At 48.4% G+C, this 21211-nt stretch overlaps 1 protein-coding gene across 1 annotated transcript in view; it reads left to right on the forward strand.

Moving 5' to 3' along the window:
• SLC27A1 (solute carrier family 27 member 1) overlaps positions 1-21211 on the forward strand; it is a 37549-nt gene that overhangs the window by 341 nt on the left and 15997 nt on the right. The window contains exons 2-9 of the mRNA XM_033924312.1: positions 3069-3236; positions 8104-8498; positions 9944-10102; positions 11737-11806; positions 17112-17203; positions 17397-17506; positions 20427-20636; positions 21078-21204. Of these exons, the coding sequence (XP_033780203.1) occupies positions 3070-3236; positions 8104-8498; positions 9944-10102; positions 11737-11806; positions 17112-17203; positions 17397-17506; positions 20427-20636; positions 21078-21204 (1330 nt within the window). The 5' untranslated portion in view covers position 3069. The remainder of the gene's footprint in view (positions 1-3068; positions 3237-8103; positions 8499-9943; positions 10103-11736; positions 11807-17111; positions 17204-17396; positions 17507-20426; positions 20637-21077; positions 21205-21211) is intronic.

Below are 21211 nucleotides of genomic sequence, written 5' to 3' on the forward strand. Positions count from 1 at the left end.
TGAATTGCAGGGGAGGAGGGGATTACTGGGGTCCTCTGAGATCCTGGGGAGGGTAAAAGGAGGAAGGGGTATCACTGGGATCCTGTGAAATCCCAGGTTGGGGGTCCCCTGAATTGCAGGGGAGGAGGGGGGATTACTGGGGTACTCTGAGATCCTAGGGAGGCTAAGAGGGGGAGGGTATCACTGGGGTCCCCTGAGATCCTGGGGAGGGTATTACTGGGGTCCCCTGAGATCCTGGGGAGGGCAAGAGGGAGGGGGGATCACTGGGGGTCCCCTGAATTACAGGGGAGGAGGGGATTACTGGGGTCCTCTGAGATCCTGGGGAGGATAAAAGGAGGAAGGGATATCACTGGGATCCTGTGAAATCCCAGGTTGGGGGTCCCCTGAATTGCAGGGGAGGAGGGGGGATTACTGGGGTACTCTGAGATCCTAGGGAGGCTAAGAGGGGGAGGGTATCACTGGGGTCCCCTGAGATCCTGGGGAGGGTATCACGGGTCCCCTGAGATCCTGGGGAGGGCAAGAGGGAGGGGGGATCACTGGGGGTCCCCTGAATTACAGGGGAGGAGGGGATTACTGGGGTCCTCTGAGATCCTGGGGAGGATAAAAGGAGGAAGGGATATCACTGGGATCCTGTGAAATCCCAGGTTGGGGGTCCCCTGAATTGCAGGGGAGGAGGGGGGATTACTGGGGTACTCTGAGATCCTAGGGAGGCTAAGAGGGGGAGGGTATCATTGGGGTCCCCATGAATTGCAGGGGAGGAGGGGGATTACTGGGGTCCTCTGAGATCCTAGGGAAGGTAAGAGGGGGATGGTATCACTGGTAATATCCAGGATTGCAGGAGAGGAGGGATATTACTGAGGTCTCCTGAGATCCCAGAGAGGGTAAAAGGAGGAAGGTTATCACTGGGGTTCCCCCAAGATCTCAGGGTGGATAAGACAGGAAGGGGTATCACTGGGGTTCCCTGAGATCCCGGAGAGAGTAAGAGAGGAAGGGGTATTGTTGGAGACCCCTGAGATCCTGGGGAGGGGGGGTCTCCTGAGATGGAAAGAGGGAGAGGGGTATCACTGTGGTCCCCTGAGATCCTGGGAAGGGTAAGAGTGAGGTGTCGCTGAGATCCCCTGAAATCTTGGGGAGGGTAAGAAGGGGAGGGGTATCACTGGGGTCCCCCCAGATCCTGGGGTGGATAAGAGGGGCAGGAGTGTCACTGGGATCCCCTGAATTGCTAGGGAGGGGTCCTTGAGATCCCAGGGAAGGTAAAAGGGGGAGGGTATCACTGGGTCCCCTGAATTGCAGAAGAGGAGGGGTATTACTGGGGTCCTCTGAGATCCTGGGGTGGGTAAAAAAAGGGAAGGGTATCACTGGGGTCTCCGCAAGATTCCAGGGTGGATAAGAGAGGAAGGGGTATCGCTGGGGTCCCCTGATATCCCAGGGAGAGTAAGAGAGGAAGGGGTATCACTGGGATCTCCTGAAATCCCGAGTAGGGTGGGTCCCCTGAGATCCCAGAGATGGTAAGAGGGGGAGGGGTATCACTGTGGTCCCCTGAGATCCTGGGAAGGGTAAGAGGCAGAGGGTGTTGCTGGGATCCCCTGAAACCCCAGGAAAGGTAAGAGCGAGGTGTCACAGATCCCCCTGAAATCCTGAGGAGGGTAAGAAGGGGAGGGGTATCACTGTGGTCTCCCCAAGATCCTGGGGTGAATAAGAGGGGCAGGGGTATCACTGGGATCCCCTGAATTGCAGAGGATGAGGGGCATTACTGGGATCCCAGGGAGGGTAAGCAGGGGAGGAGTATTTCTGGGGTCTTGTGAGATCCTGGGGAGGGTAAGAGGGGAAGGGGTATCACTGGGATCCCTGAAATCCTGGGGAGGGATCTCTTGAGATCCCAAGGAAGGTAAGAGGGGGATGGGTATCACTGGTGTCCTTTGAGATCCTGGAGGGTAAGGGGAGGAGAGATATCACTGGGGTCTCCTGAGATCTCCGGGAGGTTGAGGAGGAAGGCCTCCCCCCCCCCACTACACACACACACAGAATTTCAAGGGAGTGCCCTGAGCTTTAATTTGGGTAAGAAGGTGAAGGGCATCAGTAGATCTTGGGCAGTCTGAGGAGGAGAGGGATAAAGGTGACATCATCCCCTAAGTTCTCAGGTCAGCACAGAACAAGCAGGGAATCAGGTTGTCCCAATAGAGGAATATTTTGCTGTTTGTATTCTTTCAAAGTCCTCAGTCGTTTTCACTTTTTGGCTTGTGTGTCTTTGGGCGTTTTGGGGTATGATGGTCACTGACCTGGAGCCTGGGATCCTTCATCCCCACCTTAGCATCTTTAAATGAAGGGCAACCTCTTCGGGATCCCGGGAGCTGGCCTCGAAGGGAAGAATGGAGAGAGGGCTCCCAAAGCGTGCAAGATACCGCAGGAGGTGGTAGGGGAGTAGATCTTGGGATCTGCGTAGCAGAGGATTTTGAAATGCTGGTGCCAGGGCTGCAGGCAGCGGAGGAGGAATAGCTCCGAGCTGCCAGCGGGGATATCGGAATGGTTTTTTTTTTTTTTTCCTATGGTGCTTTCTTAGAAAGTGGCAGGATTTGCAGGGACATTGGGTTAAAGGGCTTTTGGAGATGTCAAGGCGAGGATGAGGAAGGAACTTGCTCAAGGAATATGGGTGAGGGTTCTCCTGAGGTGATGAGGTTAGGCATTGACTTGAGATCCTCATATAGCCCTCTGAGCGGTGCCACTCTCCAGCGAGAGCGACCTTTCACCTAGTCCGGGACAGGGTGGATTGTAGGTTGTTGATCTTCTGCACTCCAGGGCCGAGAGAGAACATCCCTGGAGCTGAAGGGTTACGTGCGCTTACTGACAAGAGAGGGAGCCCAACTCAGCCTGGGCTTGCAGGGGTTAAGGGCTCCTTCTGACGGCATCGCTGTCTGGCCGCACAGGATCTTGTGAGAGGGAAGTGCACCTCGCTCCAGACTCGGAAGGGGTTAAGTGCTTCTGGCTGCCGTCCCACACAGCTGTGTCGTGCAGGCAGGTGACCTCGCTTCAGACCGGCCTTTACCCTATCTCTCTCTCCCTCTTGTCAGGATGCAGCTGATCGGGGCCTACACCTTCTCCCTGGGCTCCCTGGGGCTCATGCGCTTCCTGGGGGTGCCCTGGTCCTGGAGCCTGGTTGCCACCCTCGGGGTCTATATCGGCAGCGGAGGCTGGAGGTACCTCCGCATTCTCTTCAAGACGGCCTCCAGGGATCTCTTGTGAGTATCTTTTCTGTCCAAACAGTGCTGGGAGGGGTGAGGGAGGGGGGATTGAAGTGTATTTCGTGCCCTGCAGAGCATGAGCCAGCTTCACAGTTTTTAAAAAAGTTTGACCTGGTTCTGTTACTTTGTTAACATTTTAGATGCATTAAACGCAGGGCACGTCTGGGATCAATGAAGTTAACACAGTAAAGCTTCCAAAGGCGAGAAGAAAACAGTCTTTTGTTTGTAAGATCTGTCTATTTCCAGCTCTTATCTGTTCTGTTTACTGGATAAAATCCTTTTTTATTGAAATGTTCATAATATACACAGTCGTACAACAAGATCAATCAAAACAGACAAGAGAAAGTCGTCCGTGTGGTTCCTTCACGGAGACTTTAAGATACAAAGCAATACCCAAACAGAGAACATAACCCCCCACCCTCCCGCCCAAGGACCACAGTGTCAAAGGTTCAGCAGAGTACTAATAATAATAATAATAATAACTTTATTCTTCTATACCGCCACAATCTTGCAACTTCTAGGCGGTTTACAGTCAAGAGAGCTGGACATTCAGCGAGTTACAATATGCAGATAGTCAGAGGAAATACAGAAACTTTAAGAAAGCGAAAAATAAAATAAACAGTTTGTTACGAAAATTCCCGAGAGGACCTGTTTGAGAGAGGTCGCGAATTACAAAGAATGCAGCGAATGTTACAAAAAATGCAGCGAATGTTACAAAATACAGCGAATTAGAAAGAATACAGCGAATGTTACAAAATACAGCGAATTACAAAAAATGCAGCGAATGTTACAAAAAATGCAGCGAATGTTACAAAATACAGCGAATTAGAAAGAATACAGCAAATGTTACAAAATACAGCGAATGTTACAAAATGCAGCGAATGTTACAAAATACAGCGAATGTTACAAAAAATGCAGCGAATGTTACAAAATACAGCGAATTACAAAAAATGCAGCGAATGTTACAAAATATGCAGCGAATGTTACAAAAAATACTGTGAATATTACAATATACAGTTTGTTAGGAATTTTCAGACAAACCATCCCATAGAGGTGCTCAGATGACCTTAAACCTTCTCCATTGACAAGGCCTTCCCCACTTTACATCTAAATATTCAAGTTTTAGCATAGGGAACAGTTCATTCCTCCAAAGAGTAAAGGCAGCAATTTTGCCTGTCTCCACAGGAGGAGGATACATTTCCTGGCCAATAAAGAAGCTTTTTGCAGTAATAAATTCCTCCCACTGGACAATCCCAGAAAGGAAACCCGAGAGAAAAGCAGGACATCCGCCCTCAAAGGGATCCTTTTTTATTTTGAAACTATGCATGTTCCGTTACTGCAGAGAGAGAAAGCCAGAGGAAGCCCTGGCTGTTTTCTTTGCTGATGTTGTCGGACAGCCGGCAGGGCATTGCCAGCTGATGTAAGTGAGATGATGGCAGACAGCGGGCGCTGGTGTTTGCCTCAACCTGTTCTGTAACCAATAAAAAATTGGAATTTTAGCCAGTAAAGTGGGATATTTTGCTCCTATGCAGTCTCACGGTGCCCGACAATGGCTGCCTGTTAATTTTGTAAAAATCCTTGTAGGTTTCAACGCTTTCATTTGCTGGATGCGCTCCATCAAATGCCCCTGCTGTTCCTTTTGAGATTTTGCTGGCAGCCACCGTCTGTCACCCAAGGAGAGGACAGACACTTTGTCCCTTAAGGGGGCCATTTCATAGAGAGGTTTCGCACATGCAAAAATGTCTGTTTCTCAGACTGCATGGTGGTCTACACGCAGGGACCAGTTGACGTGAATAGGATGTATTCTGCATGTAGCTGTTCTTAGGGTGGGCAGAGCTGTGATGCATGCATGTATTGTATGAAACATATGAATACACACTCGTGAAATGTGTGTCTCGCCGTTTGTGCACTGCCAGAGCTGTTTCCTTCTGCATAATTTGTAAAGACCCTTGGGTACCTGCGTGCCTCTTTACAATTGCACCAGGGAACATGTGAATTGCCATACTCATCTCAGACAGGCCAAAGGACCATTGAGTCCAGGATCCTGTTTCCAACAAATACCTGGCAGAAACCCAAAGAGTAGCAACATTTCAGAGCTGAGATTGTGATGTCATAATGCCTCATTCCACCAATCCCTAAGAGCCAACCTCAGCAGTGATGTCACAATGACTTGATTGGCCTAGACTTGGCTCACATAAGAACATAAGACAGATCAAAGGTCCATCAAGCCCAGGATCCCGTTTCCAACAGTGGCCAACCCAGGTCCCCAGTACCTGGCAGAACCCCAAAGAGTAGCAACATTCCAGAGCTGAGATTGTGATGTCATAATGCCTCATTCCACCAATCCCTAAGAGCCAACCTCAGCAGTGATGTCACAATGACTTGGATCCTGTTTCCAATGTGGCCAACCCAGGTCCCAAGTTCCTGGCAAGATCCCCAAGGAGTAAAACAGATTTTATGCTGCTTATCCTAGGACTAACCAGTGGATAACCTCAAGTCCATCTTAATAAGTCCATAGACTTTTTTTCTTTTAGGAAATTATCCAAACCTCTTTTAAACCTCAGAACGTAAGAATAGCCATACTGTGTCATCTAGCCCATTCATCTGTTTCCACAGTGGCCGATCCAGGTCATAGGTTCCTGCTAAAAACCCAAATAATAGCAACATTCCAGAATCTCAAAGAGTAAGCGAGATTCCGGAAGCCCAAAGAGTAGCAACTGTGGACTTTTCCTCCAGGAACTTGTTCAAACTTTTCTTAAACCCTGCTAAACCAACCACATCCTCTGGCAAACACGTTCCAGAGCTTAACTATTGGTTTTACAAGTATTTCCCTGTAACTTCATCGAGTGTCCCCTAGTCTTTTGTCATTTTTGATAGACTAAAAAAAAAAAACCGATCCACTTGTACCCGTTCTACTCCACTCAGGATTTTGTAGACTTCAAACAGACTTCAGTTGCTTTCACCACATTCCCTGGCAATGAATTCCAGAGTTTAATTATACGTTGAGTGACAAATTAAGGCGCACCTGCCCGTACCTGTCTAATCCTGTCTGCGCGTGCCAGTGATGTATTCATGGGTGTCATTCCCATCCTCGGCTTTGCTTGTTCTCCTTCCCGGGAGGCCTAAACACAATTTTGGAAAGCGTTGTTTCTGTGTCGAGTGCCTTTTCCACGCAGATAGAAGCTGTTATAAGGTTATGTGTCCAGGTACACAATGGACGACTGCACACGGAGGCGTCCCGGGACGGAGTTGCAATGTGTGCGTACGGGTGGTACTTCTCGAATCGAGCACTACAGCACATGTTCAAATTATGCAGGCTCTGAGCAGTGAGATCCTACCATATATGTTTTCCATGACCCCTCCATATGTGTTTTTTTTCCCTTAAATGTTTCTTTTTCTTTTCTTAAACAATTTGTAGTTCACCCCTTTTGCACCAGTTTGTAATAGAATGCCAAAATTTGTCTATATTATCTTGTTTTGTCCTCCCCAATTTGTTAATTGTTATTTTAAAAACAATTATTATACGCATTGAAATATATGATATTGCGTAGATAACAAATCATGCCTAGTCTTTGGCTGACAAAATTTATTTATCTATCTAATTTATTTAGTCGAATTTCGAACCCAGAACGGGTTACAAGTTTACATACGTAGTAGAAGGTTTAGCAACAAGGTTATGACGTTACATACAGCAGATATACCTGAGGTGTCTGGGTCCACACTACAGGTCTGCATGGGAACGGGGATCGCAGGAATCCCCCCTAACCCACGGGACTCCCACGGGGACCCCCCCTATGGCCCACGGGACTCCCACGGGGTCCCCCTCTAGCCAACGGGACTCCCACGGGGATGGAAGGCTTTGGAAGCAGGGTTCGTCCATATAATATAATGGACACGTCAGTCTTAGTAAAAGAAGGGGTTTATAAGTTAATTACCTGAACAGAAAACAAAAAAAGGGTTCCACCAAAGAGATTCCACGTGGAAAACAGCAAAAGGAACTGTGGAATTGATGATCCTGTGTGAAGTAATTGCTGCTTTTTATGGGGACGGGCGGGGATGGAGGTAATTCCTTGCGGGGATGGGTGGGGACGGAGAGGATCCTGACGGGGACGGGTGGGGACGGAGAGAATCCTGATGGGGACGGGTGGGGACGGAGAGGATCCTGGCGGGGACGGGCGGGGATGGGTGGGATTTCTGTCCCCGCGCAACTCTCTAGTCCACACGAGCCAACTCCCGCTCACGATTCGGTGCAGAGTCTGCATCACCCAGTGGCACCAAATCCCTCCAAGTTCCCCTATGAAAACACCCCATAGACCAGGGGTGTCAAAGTCCCTCCTCAAAGGCCGCAATCCAGTCGGGTTTTCAGGATTTCCCCAATGAATATGCATGAGATCTATTTGCATGCATTGCAAATACAGCAGGATGGTTGCGGCTGGTCACTGTCCGCCAGGGGATTCAAGCCTAATTAGTGACTGTACAGGTTACAAAGGAGTTGGTGGCTGATTGCAGAGTTCAGTACAGGGTCTGGGACCCTCATTTACCCCTCAGGAAAGGGACCAGGACTGTCCTGGATACGGACAGTGACTGGCAGTGACTGGCAGTGCGGACAGGAATGGCCTGGCAGACTGTGTGGGTCTTTGGGTCTTTTACTAAAGCTAAGCGACTCTGTGTCCAGGCTGCAGCTAGGGACAGAATCTTAATCGATGCAAAAAGTAACAGGATTTTCAGATAGGACAAGGACCCAGAGGACTGCTTCAAGGGCTAGGTTAGACCCACTGTCATATTTGGGTGAAACTTGACCTGTATGTTGAGGGTAATTGCTTTATTTGTTTATTCCTTCCACCCCCCCCCCCCCAAATCTTAGCGGGTTGTCCGTTCTGCTTCGTGTCAAATGGGAGTTGAGAAGGCACCAGCGGTCCAAAACCTCCATCCCAGGGATCTTCCAGGAGACGGTGCGCAGACACTCCGACAAGGTGGCCCTGATCTATGAGACCACGGACGAGAGATGGACCTTCCGGCAGCTGGACGAGTACGCCAACGCAGTGGCCAACTTCCTGACCCAGCGGGGCTTCCGCCAGGGGGACGTCGTCGCCCTTTTCATGGAGAGCCGGCCGCAGTACGTGGGACTCTGGCTGGGCATGGCGAAAGCCGGCATCCAGGCTGCCCTGATCAACTTCAACCTCAGGCTGGACTCTCTGGCCCACTGCTTGGCCAGCTCCGAATCCAAAGCGGTGATCTTCGGAGGGGAGCTGAGCAAAGGTAGGTTATTTGTGGCGGGGTCTTGTGAAGCGTATGGCTTGCCGGTTGAAGGGGATGGGACACCCCGTAGCCAAGTCCTCTGGGGGATCCAGCAGCCCACGCAGGAATCTGGGTTTGGTTCGGGGAGCTTGCCGTCTGTCTTTCAGGCCTTATGAAGGTGCTACGGAGGCACCAGAAAGGGGGTGACAACCCAGGGATTAAGGCTAGGATGGAAGTTGCGGGGATTTGAGCTGGCTGACACCCGGCTAAAACACTTCCTGGGATTGGCCTGAAAAGGGAAGCTGATTTTGCCGTCCCACTCCTCCGTTTCCTCAAAGCCACTGACACCCAAACTAGATGAGAACTAAGCTCACCTCAGTTTCTGTGACATTCAATACGATCACATCTTTCAGGGTTACATGACAGATTTCTATTCCGCCATTACCTTTCGGTTCAAAGCGGATTACAAAAAGAGTTATGGAAGAAGGGTTACAACGTTAGATCAGAGAAGGTTTCCAAGAGAGGGAAAAGTAGGATCTGGGGTTAGGGAGGGGATGGTAAGAGGGAGGTTAAGCTTTTCCTAGGGTTATCTTTCCTAGTCCCCACACCCCCCCCCCCCCTGAATTCAGTCCATGGCCGTGTCCCCTGAGGGCTAAGGGTGAAAGCTCAGTCACATCAGTGCTCCAAATCCAGTTGCCTCTTCTGTCGTTCTGTCTGTGCTACGAATTGAACTCTGCTCTGATTTCATCTTTGGGAACTTGGACTCTCTGTGGGTTCTAGCACTTGAAGGCCATCACCCAGATGGGACAGACGGAAGGTCCATCCAGCCCAGTATCCTGTTTCCAACAATGGCCAACCCACGTCCCAAGAACCTGGCAGAACCCCAAAGAGCTGAGATTGTGATGTCATAATGCCTCATTCCACCAATGCCTAAGAGCCAACCTCAGCAGTGATGTCACAATGGCTCGATTGTCCTAGACTTGGATCACCTAAGAACAGAAGAGCTGCCATACTGGGACAGACAGAAGGTCCATCAAGCCTGACATCCTGTTTCCAATAGTGGCAAACCCAGGTCTCAAGCACCTGTCAAGATCCCAAAGAGGAAAACAGATTTTAAGCTGCTTATCCTGGACAGCTGTTTCCAGCTTTGTTTTTATTTCGGTTTGTCTTGCTTTTGTTTAACCACTTATATCTGGGTTATTTGTTTGCCCTGGTTTTAGACTGTGTGTGTCGTATGTACTTCGCTTAGAATATTGACATAATACAGATTATAAATAATTGAAATCAATAAAAACAGTACTTAATTCTGTGATGTCAGTAAGGAGAGTGGGGTGGTTGGATTCCCAGCACCCTTAAGAGAATGGAGGATCCAGATCTGAGCCCCTCTCTGCTCTGTTGAATCTCCAACGTCTGACAATTTCTTAATATAAACAGGCATTCCTAATTTTTTTTCCTTTCTTCTGCAGCCCTGGCTGAGGTGAATGGACTGCTAGGGAAGAACATGCTGAAATTCTGCAGCGGGGACTTTGACCCGGGGGTGGCGCCCCCTGGCTCGGAGCACCTTGATCCTCTGCTGGCTGCCGCATCCAAGTCTCCGGTTCTCTGTCCTACCAAAGGATTTAGCGGTAATCTAGCCAGTGTTTCTGCCGCGCATGTGTGTATGGTTCATCTGCTTGGCTGTCTTGCATCTCCCATACAGCAAAGGGTGAGAGGTTTCTAATGTATCCTCTGAAATCTTTCTCCCTGGGGTGCCTGCATGGGATTGATCTCAATGTTTCAATTGCATTGACTGGGCACATTGCTTAAAATTCCCTTTAAGCACACTCCTTTACTGCAGAGTGAAAGTGGCATAGGAAGCATGGGATGTGTTCTATGCAGTTTCCATAAAGGAGATTTTTTTTTAGTTTTTAAAGCAGGAAATCCAGTGCTGTTCAAAGATGCTAGATTTGTGGCATCGTAGCCAGTGTGTGCTCCAGATCTATTGACTGCTGTCTCCATTTCAAGCCCGAAGGAGATGGCTTTTAAAAGGGTTTCGGAAAAGCCATCACTCCTGGGGCAGAACCCGGGGGGACCTATTGCCTGGTGGCCTTCCCAGCCAGGCTGGCGTGATCTTCCTTCTATGTTGCCGGCACACGCCCTGAGCAGCTTAGTCAGTCCTGGGGTGGGGAGGAGCAGCCCCTGGGAGGATGTCTTGGAGCAGCTGTAACCTCAGATCAGCAGGTTGTGTATTTCACAACTCGAGACACTTGTCTGAGCTAAGAATGGCAACGGTCTCGGCTCGCCTGCCTCAGCGTGTCAAGGGTTTAGGAAGTCCTTGTGAGCTGCAGCCAAACATGAGAGCAGTTCATACCACTGTTTCTCTCTTTTTCAATTTGGCTCGGGCCGTTTTTCCTGGCGTTGCTCAAGATGAGTTACTTTCAAATATGTATTTATTTATTTAAAGCATTTATATAACCCGCCTATCAAGGTTATCTAAGCAGTTTACCATCAGGTACTCAAGCATTTCCTCTATCAGTCCTGGTGGGTTCACAATCTGTCTATGGGGCAATGGGGGGGGGATTAAGTGACTTGCCCAGGGTCACAAGGGGCAGCGCAGGATTTGAACCCACAACCTCAGAGTGCTGAGGCTGTAGCTCTAACCACTGTGCCACTCCTTCCTTATATAGAAGGTATTTCCCTGACCCCCCACAGTCTGTTTCTGAAACAGTGGAGGGTCGGGTGTCTTGCCCAAGACCACAAGGTACGGTGGCGGGATTTGAACCCTGGCTTACCCGGTTCCCAGCTCCCTGATCTGGGCATTAGATTCCTTGATAAAAGCTACTGGAGGTTTTTGCCAGCCTGCAAGGTGAAAGCAACCCCCCTCCCCCCCGCCCCGCAGTTTATTTTCTGGTTGTTTTCTTTTCACAGTGTCCATATCGAATCTTAGTACTTTGATTGAATTCCTGGACGTCACGCCACAAGTTGCTTTTAGGTTTCCTGTGCTTCTCGGCAGGAATTGCTGCTGAGGAATATTCTTCTGGAAGACATAGGAAGCATTGTTGTGCTTTGTCCTTCAGCCTCTGTCCAGTAAAAAGCCTCTCCTAATCGCCCGTGCTCTCTCCCACTGCCTCTGAGCACGAGATGAGCTCGGCCGGAGCTCTTTCTTGAGTGGTTAACAAGGCCTCCGGCTCTATCCCCAGGAATTTTGGCGATGGACGTTGTGCTGCCTGTCTTCCCCTCCCCCACCCTCGCAAAACAATGGCTCATCTTTGTTTTTCAGATCGTCTTTTCTACATCTACACCTCGGGGACAACAGGGCTGCCCAAGGCTGCTATTGTGGTTCAAAGCAGGTGGGTTAATGCACGATACGTCCATGGCTACTCCCTGCCCCCCCCCCTCCCTTGAGTCACAGTTTCCACAACCATCTCTAAGACCTGGCAAAGAAGCCACGATCCAGACTAGGAAGAGTAGGGGACCTGCGGTGTTGCGGTTGGATGCAAGAGGTGAAACGGCCCCAGTAATATTACCAAACAATTATGATAAATCACTTTTCACATGGGGTAGTATAAGAAAGCTAATAGGACTGACAAAGATGTCAACAATAAATCAAAACATCCCAGCCCATCAACTCATACTGCTGGTGACACATATCAAGATAAATCTTTTTGAATACCATCGCGCCTCAGACGTGACTTATTTTTTAGGGGAAAATTACCCGGTAAGTATTTCTACAGCCGCGAGCTTCCTCACCGGCTCCACCAAAATTTCTCAATATATATAAGGAATGCTTAAATATTATATTACTAGTGTTTTAGCCCCGTTACATTAATGGGTGCTAGAATAGATGTGTAGAATTTCTTTCTTTCTGTCTCTCTCCCTTCCCCCTTTCTTTCTCTCTATCCCTTCCCCCTTTCTTTCTGTCTCTCTCCCTTCCCCCTTTCTTTCTGTCTCTCTCCCTTCCCCCTTTCTTTCTGTCTCTCTCCCTTCCCCCTTTCTTTCTCTCTCTCCCTTCCCCCTTTCTTTCTGTCTCTCTCCCTTCCCCCTTTCTTTCTGTCTCTCTCCCTTCCCCCTTTCTTTCTGTCTCTCTCCCTACCCCGTCTTTCTTTCTTTCTGTCTCCCTGCCCCCTGTCTGTCTGTAAGTCTTTCTTTCTTTCTTTCTTCAGTGGCAGCGCTGTAAACAGGCTGTTTGTGGCCACCCCCGACAGGGCCTTTCCTTTACCGCATCCGAAGTGATGAGGCAGAGGAAAGGCCCTGCCAGGGCTTGCCGCGAACAGCCTGTTTACAGCGCTGCCATGCTGCTTTGGGTAAGGAATGAGGGGTTGGCAGGTCAGGACTGCTGCCACTGCCCTGAGACGCTTCCCTGCTCGGTGGTTCCTCCCTGCTCGGCAGTTCTATTCTACTGCGCATGCAGAGGCACGCACTGAAAACCGCCACACGCGCCGCTACTACCATGTTTCTGCCTACTCTGCCACAGAGCTACGGATCACGGAGATAGGAGTGCGCATGCGCGCTTAGGGTTTTATTATTATTGTGATAGTAATTTTATTCATCTTAAATAGCGATGTAATATACACTTCCCTCTCCATATTCGCGGTGATAGGGGAAAATCAACTCGGCGAATACAGAAAAACCACGAATAACTTTTCGCATGTTGTTCGCGCTTTTCTGTTAAAAACCCTAGAGAATATTCTAAAACCGTGAATAACCTGACCTGGTGCTGTGAAGAGATTTTCTCTGTGCAACGCTGGGAGCAGCGATTTTTCTCTGATGTAATTTTGGGGGCGAAGCCTGCAAACGAATAACCGAAACCACGATTGGTGAAACCGTGAATACATAGGGGGACGTATAATACTTAAGCATTCTTTATATATATATTGAGAAATTTTGGTGGAGCCGGTGAGGCCGCTTGCGGCCGTAGAAATACTTACCGGGTAATTTTGCCCAAGAAAATAAAGCCACTTCTGAGGCTCGATGGTAGTTAAAAAGAAGACCTTATCTTGATATGTGTCACCAGCAGTATGAATTGATGGGCTGGGATTGTTTTGATTTTCCAGTAATATCATAGTAACATAGTAGATGACGGCAGATAAAGACCCGAATGGTCCATCCAGTCTGCCCAACCTGATTCAATTTAAAATTTTTTTTTTTTTTTTTTTCTTCTTAGCTATTTCTGGGCGAGAATCCAAAGCTTTCCCCGGTACTGTGCTTGGGTTCCAACAGCCATTGAAGCCCTCCCCTGCCCATCCTCCTCCAAACGGCCATACACAGACACAGACCGTACAAGTCTGCCCAGTAACTGGCCTAGTTCAATCTTTAATATTATTTTCTGATTCTAAATCCTCTGTGTTCATCCCACGCTTCTTTGAACTCAGTCACAGTTTTCCTCTCCACCACCTCTCTCGGGAGCGCATTCCAGGCATCCACCACCCTCTCCGTAAAGTAGAATTTCCTAACATGGCCCCTGAATCTACCACCCCTCAACCTCAAATTATGTCCTCTGGTTTTACCATTTTCCTTTCTCTGGAAAAGATTTTGTTCTACATTAATACCCTTCAAGTATTTGAACGTCTGAATCATATCTCCCCTGTCTCTCCTTTCCTCTAGGGCAGGGGTGTCAAAGTCCCTCCTCAAGGGCTGCAATCCAGTCGGGGTTTCAGGATTTCCTCAATGAATATGCATGAGATCTATTAGCATACAATGAAAGCAGTGCATGCAAATAGATCTCATGCATATGCATTGGGGAAATCCTGAAAACCCGACTGGATTGCAGCCCTCAAGGACCGACTTTGACACCCCTGCTCTAGGGTATACATATTCAGGGCTTCCAGTCTCTCCTCATACGTCTTCTGGCGCAAGCCTCCTATCATTTTCGTCGCCCTCCTCTGGACCGCCTCAAGTCTTCTTACGTCTTTCGCCAGATACGGTCTCCAAAACTGAACACAATACTCCAAGTGGGGCCTCACCAATGACCTGTACAGGGGCATCAACACCTTCTTCCTTCTACTGACTACGCCTCTCTTTATACAGCCCAGAATATCCCCGGCGTCACATGCGTATCTTCACCAGCCTTGCTACGATCCTGGAAACGCCTCAGCCCTAATCGGTAGTCTTGTAATCCGCTGTTTTTCAATTCAGATTCAGAGCGGATTACAACAAGAAGAGCCCTATGATAAGAGGAGCAAATGGTGACGGGACTAAATCGCGCGAGACAACGGCGCGCCCACAACTGAGCGCAAGGTTGACGGCGCGCCGTAGAAAAGCACTATTTTAAAGGGCTCCGACGGGGGGTGTGGGGGGGAACCCCCCCACTTTACTTAACAGACATTGCGCTGGTGTTGTGGGGGGTTTGGGGGGTTGTAACCCCCCCCCCACATTATACTTAAAACTGAACTTTTTCCCTAAAAAACAGGCAAAAAGTTCGGTTTCAAGTATAATGAGGGGGGCTACAACCCCCCAAACCCCCCACAACGCCTGCGCGATGTCTGTTAAGTAAAATAGGGGGGTTCCCCACCAACACCCCCCGTCGGAACCCTTTAAAATAGTGCTTTTCTTTGGCGCGCCGTCAACCTTGCGCTCAGTTGTCGGCGCGCCGTTGTCTCGCGCGATTTTGTCTATGAACCGGAGCAAATAGACTTAAAAGTTATTGCACAAAGAGAGAAAATATTTAGAATAACATTTATCAAAAAAGTAGGTCTTTAAAACTTTACGAAAAATAATATACGAATCCAGGCTTCTAATTTCCACGTCTGAACTGCCTGATAAAAAAACAATTGTACCAGTTGACTCTTTCTAATTACTCTAAAAACAGTTGGAAACTGAAGTTTAAAGCTACAGTTACTCCATCTAGTAATAAAATTATCTGGAATACTTAAAAGAGAGGTTAATTGTTTTGGAGAATTGCCTTATGGACTAGATCTGATACCTTAAATTTAATCCTGTATCTAATTGGAAGCCAGTGCAATTTGCCCTATCAAATTATCTAACCAGAAAGATTAGAAGCTGTATTTTGGAACAACTGTGATCCAGTAAGAACCTTTTCAAATGCACCACAGTAAACAGAATTGCAGTAATCCGAATATGACAATAATATCGATTGACAAAAGTTCTTGAAAACCGGATGGTGACGAGATACTCTGTGGTGATAAATGCCCAAGAAGGATTCTAATCCCATGTCTGCCACCATTTGCCACATAACCACGGGCTGTTTGCACGTCATAAGTTGTGGCCCCTCTGAGTGGAGCAATCGTTTATACGCAAAAATACTGGCCCCACTTGCAAACAAAATTGAACCATAAAAATGAATTAAACTAAATTAAATCAGTTATCATATGCGTGATGGGGTGGGTTTTTTTTTTGCTATGTACAGAAGTGCATTGCTAATATTGGGATCAAAAACTTTTGGGTTTTTTTTTAGAACTTCTCTCTCGCGCACATGCGCAAAAAAAAAAAAATTGCAGACACCAGGCCACTTCTTGAAGTCGTGGCGCACTAAACTCGTGGCCCTGTCTGGAGGGTGCAGACATTTGTCGCGATGACATCATGCGTGTGTGTGATGTCATCACTTTGGCGTGCGTGGAGGCCCTCCAGATGGGCCCTGAGCTTGCTATTACTACGCCAGTGGGGGGAGAGGAGCTGGCTGACTGCCTACGGGATGTGCCTCTCGCCACAAGAGGCAGTCAGCCGGCGCTGATGCCTCTCCACCTCGCCGGCGTCTCACGGGACACCTGGAATCGCACAGTTTGTGATACATAGTAACATAGTAGATGACGGCAGATAAAAACCCGAATGGTGCATCCCGTCTGCCCAACCTGCTTCAATCTAAAATTAATTTATTTTTTCTTAGCTATTTCTGGGCAAAAACCCAAAGCTCTGCTCCGTACTGTGCTTATGTTCCAACTACTGAAGTCTCCGTCAAAGCTCATGCCATATACAGACCTAGACCGTGCAAGTCTGCCCAGAACTGGCCTTAGTTCAATATTTACTATTATTTTCTGATTCTAGATCCTCTGTGTTCATCCCACGCTTCTTTGAACTCAGTCACAGTTTTCCTCTCCACCACTTCTCTCGGGAGCGCATTCCAGGCATCCACCACCCTCTCCGTAAAGTAGAATTTCCTAACATGGCCCCTGAATCTACCACCCCTCAACCTAAAATTATGTCCTCTGGTTTGACCATTTTCCTTTCTCTGGAAAAGATTTTGTCCTACGTTAATATCCTTCAAGTATTTGAACGTCTGAATCATATCTCCCCTGTCTCTCCTTTCCTCTAGGGTATACATATTCAGGGCTTCCAGTCTTTCCTCATACGTCTTCTGGCGCAAGCCTCCTATCATTTTTGTCGCCCTCCTCTGGACCACCTCAAGTCTTCTTACGTCCTTCGCCAGATACGATCTCAAGAAGACTTGAGGCGGTCCAGAGGAAGGTGACGAAAATGATAGGAGGCTTGCGCCAGAAGATGTATGAGGAGAGACTGGAAGCCTTAGAGAGCGCATCGATCCCCTCCTGAGGGGTGGGGTTTTCTGCCTGGTATTTTTGGGTTAAGGAACATTGGCCATAGGCTTGTACAGTGGACTTTGAGCTGTGCTGCCCCTGCACAGTAAAAATTTTACATTTTTCTTATTATTCATAATGGTTTACGTGCTCTCTCATTCCACAGGTATTATCGCATCGCAGCTTTTGGACAGTATGCTTTCCGGATGCACCAGGATGACATCCTGTATACTTCTTTGCCGCTGTATCACTCTGCCGGTATGGTACACCAGCATGAGGGGAGAGGGGGAGATGCTACAATTCAACTTGCATGGGGAGAATTGGCATTTTGGGGCCTTCATCATAGAGTTAGAGAGCTGACAGAAAGAAGAGCTGGGGTGGGGAGGTTTCAGCCCTGGAGGAAGCCACTGAACCATTGATTTCAGTACTGTCTTTCTCCCGGGTTCTCTAGGTAACATCATGGGGGTCGGGCAGTGTCTCCTGTATGGCCTTACCGTCGTCATTAGGAAGAAGTTCTCGGCCAGCCGTTTCTGGGACGACTGTGTGAAGTATAACTGCACGGTAAGGAGCATCCATCTGTGTTTCGGGGTGATCGACACTTATTCTAAGCCACCAGTAGGGGGCTCTGCAGTAGCATTTTGCAGTGACTGCTGTTCATCTGCAGAAGAGTTCCAAGTCTGCCAATCTGGACTTCAGCTAATGGTGTGTGTGTGTGGGGTTTGCATCTCACTTGATGTACATGTGTCCAGAGTCTTCTCTGCACCCCCCCCCCCCCCCACACCGATGCTGAAAGGAGGAACAGAGGCCAAACCTAGGAATCAAATCAGAACTGCCCAACACTCCCTCATATTCAAGCACTGCTGAGCATTTTCTCCCGTATATTAATACTAGCACGTAAGTGTGTGAATGAATACTTAGGTGTGCAATGCTATTCTGTAATCTAACCCAATCACCAAAAATCATTCATCCAAAAAATGCCAATGAAAGGACACCTTGTATAAATACGACTTAATTAAGTGACAAACCAGGTTTATGGAGAAAATGACCTCATTGTCCCCAGGCAAGGAAAAACATCCTAGGTCAAAAAAACTCCATTCTTTATCATCCCTCCAGACCGGCACAGAACAGATGAGTTTACGCTCCTCTGCCAGCAGGTGGAGCCTGAGAACACATTGACTTTTGGCAGCAGTGCAAGTGGGCTGTGCAGTCCCATCTATAATCAGTCTCTTCTCATTCTCCAGCAGGTGGCGGTGGTAAGCCTGTGCATTCTTTCCTTTGATTAGTTTAGGGCCTGTTGGATCTGATTAGTGGCCTTTTTGTCTCTGTTTTTGTTGCCCGGACAGATCTTGGGGGGGGGGGGGGGACCCTTTCGGGGGTCCATCCAACCTCGGGGGTGATGCACTCGGAAAGCTGAGTCCCTCCACTCTTTTTCCCCCACCTCCCCCAATTTTTATTAGAGGTGCCTCAGCCGTACGCCTTGCCATAGTCCAGGCAAAGACTACAGTTTTGAGAATCTGGGGGGGGGGGGGTCTGTTCATTTGTTAGTTAAAGTTTTACTTTACAAAAAAACCCCATCCTGAGGTAGTGCCGGTCTGAAAGGAAGCTTTTAATTGTCTTTGATTGATTTTTATTGTTTTGCTTTCCCTTTTAGCGGTTCGCGGTGAGCGCTTTAAAGAGACTGAAAAAAGTGCTCATTGCGTACCCGACGAGCGGTGGATGCGGCCGGCGTGCGCGCAAAGTGCTCCGGCTGCTGCGAGGGGGAATCCTTGTCGGCTTCGGTGCAAGCAGGGTTCTATTCTTTAAATCGATCCTTCAAAAATTCTTCAAATAAAATAGCCAGACAATTACCTGGCAAGCAGTCCCGTTTCTTGGCGGCAAAACGCAAGAAGAGCAGAAATTAAAGTTCCGGGGGCTTGAGCACTAAATTTTAAATCTCCATGGTTATTTTTCTCCGCTCGCTCCCAGACTCAAGCTCACTTCATAGGGACACTGAGGGCTTTTTCTCCATTAATAATAATAATAATAACTTTATTCTTCTATACCACCACAATCTTGCGACTTCTAGGCGGTTTGCAATCAAGAGAGCTGGACATTCAGCGAGTTACAATGTACAGAAAGTCAGAGGAAATATAGAGTGCAGAAACATTTAGGAAGCAGAATTATAGATATACAATTTGCTGAGCGAGATACAGATTGGAAGAAATTTCCAAGTGGGCCTTAGGAGGGTTCATAGATAAAATCGCGCGAGACAATGGCACGCCAACAAGGTTGACGGCGCGCCGAAGAAAAGCACTATTTTAAAGGGTTCCGACGGGGGGTGTTGGTGGGGAACCCCCCTATTTTACTTAACAGACATCACGCTGGCGTTGTGGGGGGTTTGGGGGGTTGTAACCCCCCTCATTATACTTGAAACCGAACTTTTTGCCTGTTTTTTAGGGAAAAAGTTCAGTTTTAAGTATAATGTGGGGGGGTTACAACCCCCCCAACCCCCCCCAACGTCAGCGCAATGTCTGTTAAGTAAAGTGTGGGGGGGGTTCCCCCCCACACCCCCCGTCGGAGCCCTTTAAAATAGTGCTTTTCTTCGGCGCGCCGTCAACCTTGCGCTCAGTTGTCTCGCGCGATTTAGTCCCGTCACCGTTAGGAGAAGGCCGTGCAATTCAAAAAGTACAGCGAAAATTACGATGATAATTTATATATATCTTAGAACCAAGAGTTCTATGTGCAATTTTGAAAGTACAGCGAAAATTACGATATGATAATAATAACAATTTGTATATATCACAGAACCAAGAGTTCTATGCGGACTTAAGAGGGGAGAGAGGAAAAGGGTAAGAGGAGAGAGGGAAGAGCAGGTCAGTTGTTCAGGTATTTCAGGAACAGGTGTGTTTTTAGGCGCTTCCTAAATTCATCGCAGATAGTGGGCGAAAGCAGTTGATCTAGGTCTTTACCCCCATAAGGCTGCTTGGTGTGAGAGAAGGTGATCGTGGTGTAATTAAGTCATAGTTTAAACACAGTGTCCTTTCATTGGCCTTTTTTTTGGGGGGGGGGGATGAATGATTTTTGGTGATCGAGTTTAATATTTTTTCGTTCAACTGTAATTTAAGCATGTTAAACGCAAGGGGGCGCATATACATGTACGGGGCAAAGCTGGGATCCCACTTATAGCTTTCAGAATACCGTAAGTTACGCCTAGTACTACGTTTACTATGTAAATTTAAGCTTGGTGTTGACTTGACGGAAGAGACGCCTAAAAGTTGGTGCATCGGCGCAGACTTAAAACCGGTATTCGGTAACGGAATCTGGGTGCCCAGATGCCGTCATAGAATTAGTGGTCAGCGCGCTGCAACGAGGCATGGAACTCGTGGCTCCCGGTTACATAATTGCCTCATTAAGTGTTCCTAGGGTAAGAATTCAGCACCTCTTCAGAAGTCATCCCCCTCCACTTTAAGGTAATAACTAAATATTCCTTCCCCCACCGCAGGTAATTCAGTATATCGGGGAGGTCTGCAGGTACCTCCTGAATCAGCCAGTGCGAGATGCAGAGATCCAGCATCGGGTGCGGCTGGCGGTGGGTAATGGCCTGAGGCCCGTTATCTGGGAAGAGTTCACTCGCCGTTTCCACATCAAGCAGATTGGGGAGTTCTACGGCGCCACGGAGTGTAACTGCAGCATCGCTAACCTCGATGGAAAGGTGAGGGGGCTCTGGGAGAGCCGCCGGGACCAGGCACTCGCTTTCTCCCAAGAAACATGGGATGGGGGAGGGGATGGTTCTGAGCTTCCCAGTCTGTAATCTAGAACTTTTCCCTGGAGCTCTCTGCCTCATGTTCTAGAAGGCTGTCTATTTTTCCAAACACTTCTCATGAATTGCTTATCCTGTGTTCTGGAAGGTTCCATTAGTTTTCTACCCTGTTTTAGGGAGATATCTGAACTGTCCTCATCTTTCTTGGGTTTCAGACAGTTCTTTCTCACTCTGGGTTCCGGAAGGTTCTCTTTCCCTCCTCAAGTTTCAGAGGGTTCTTTGCCCCGACCCCCCCCCCCAATCCACCCACTGTGTCCCTGAATATCCTCCTGAAGCTCTCTCTATTGGATTCCGGAACATTCCATCGAGCTAGCTCTCTCTTTCTCCTTAAAGGTTGGTGCCTGTGGGTTTAATAGCCGGATCCTGCCGAACGTCTACCCAATCCGGCTGGTGAAAGTGAACGAGGATACCATGGAGCTGATCCGAGATGCCCATGGGCTGTGCATTCCTTGCCGACCAGGTGAACA

This window comes from Geotrypetes seraphini, chromosome 16 (genome assembly GCF_902459505.1).
Source record: "Geotrypetes seraphini chromosome 16, aGeoSer1.1, whole genome shotgun sequence".
In the NCBI taxonomy this organism is placed as follows: domain Eukaryota; kingdom Metazoa; phylum Chordata; class Amphibia; order Gymnophiona; family Dermophiidae; genus Geotrypetes; species Geotrypetes seraphini.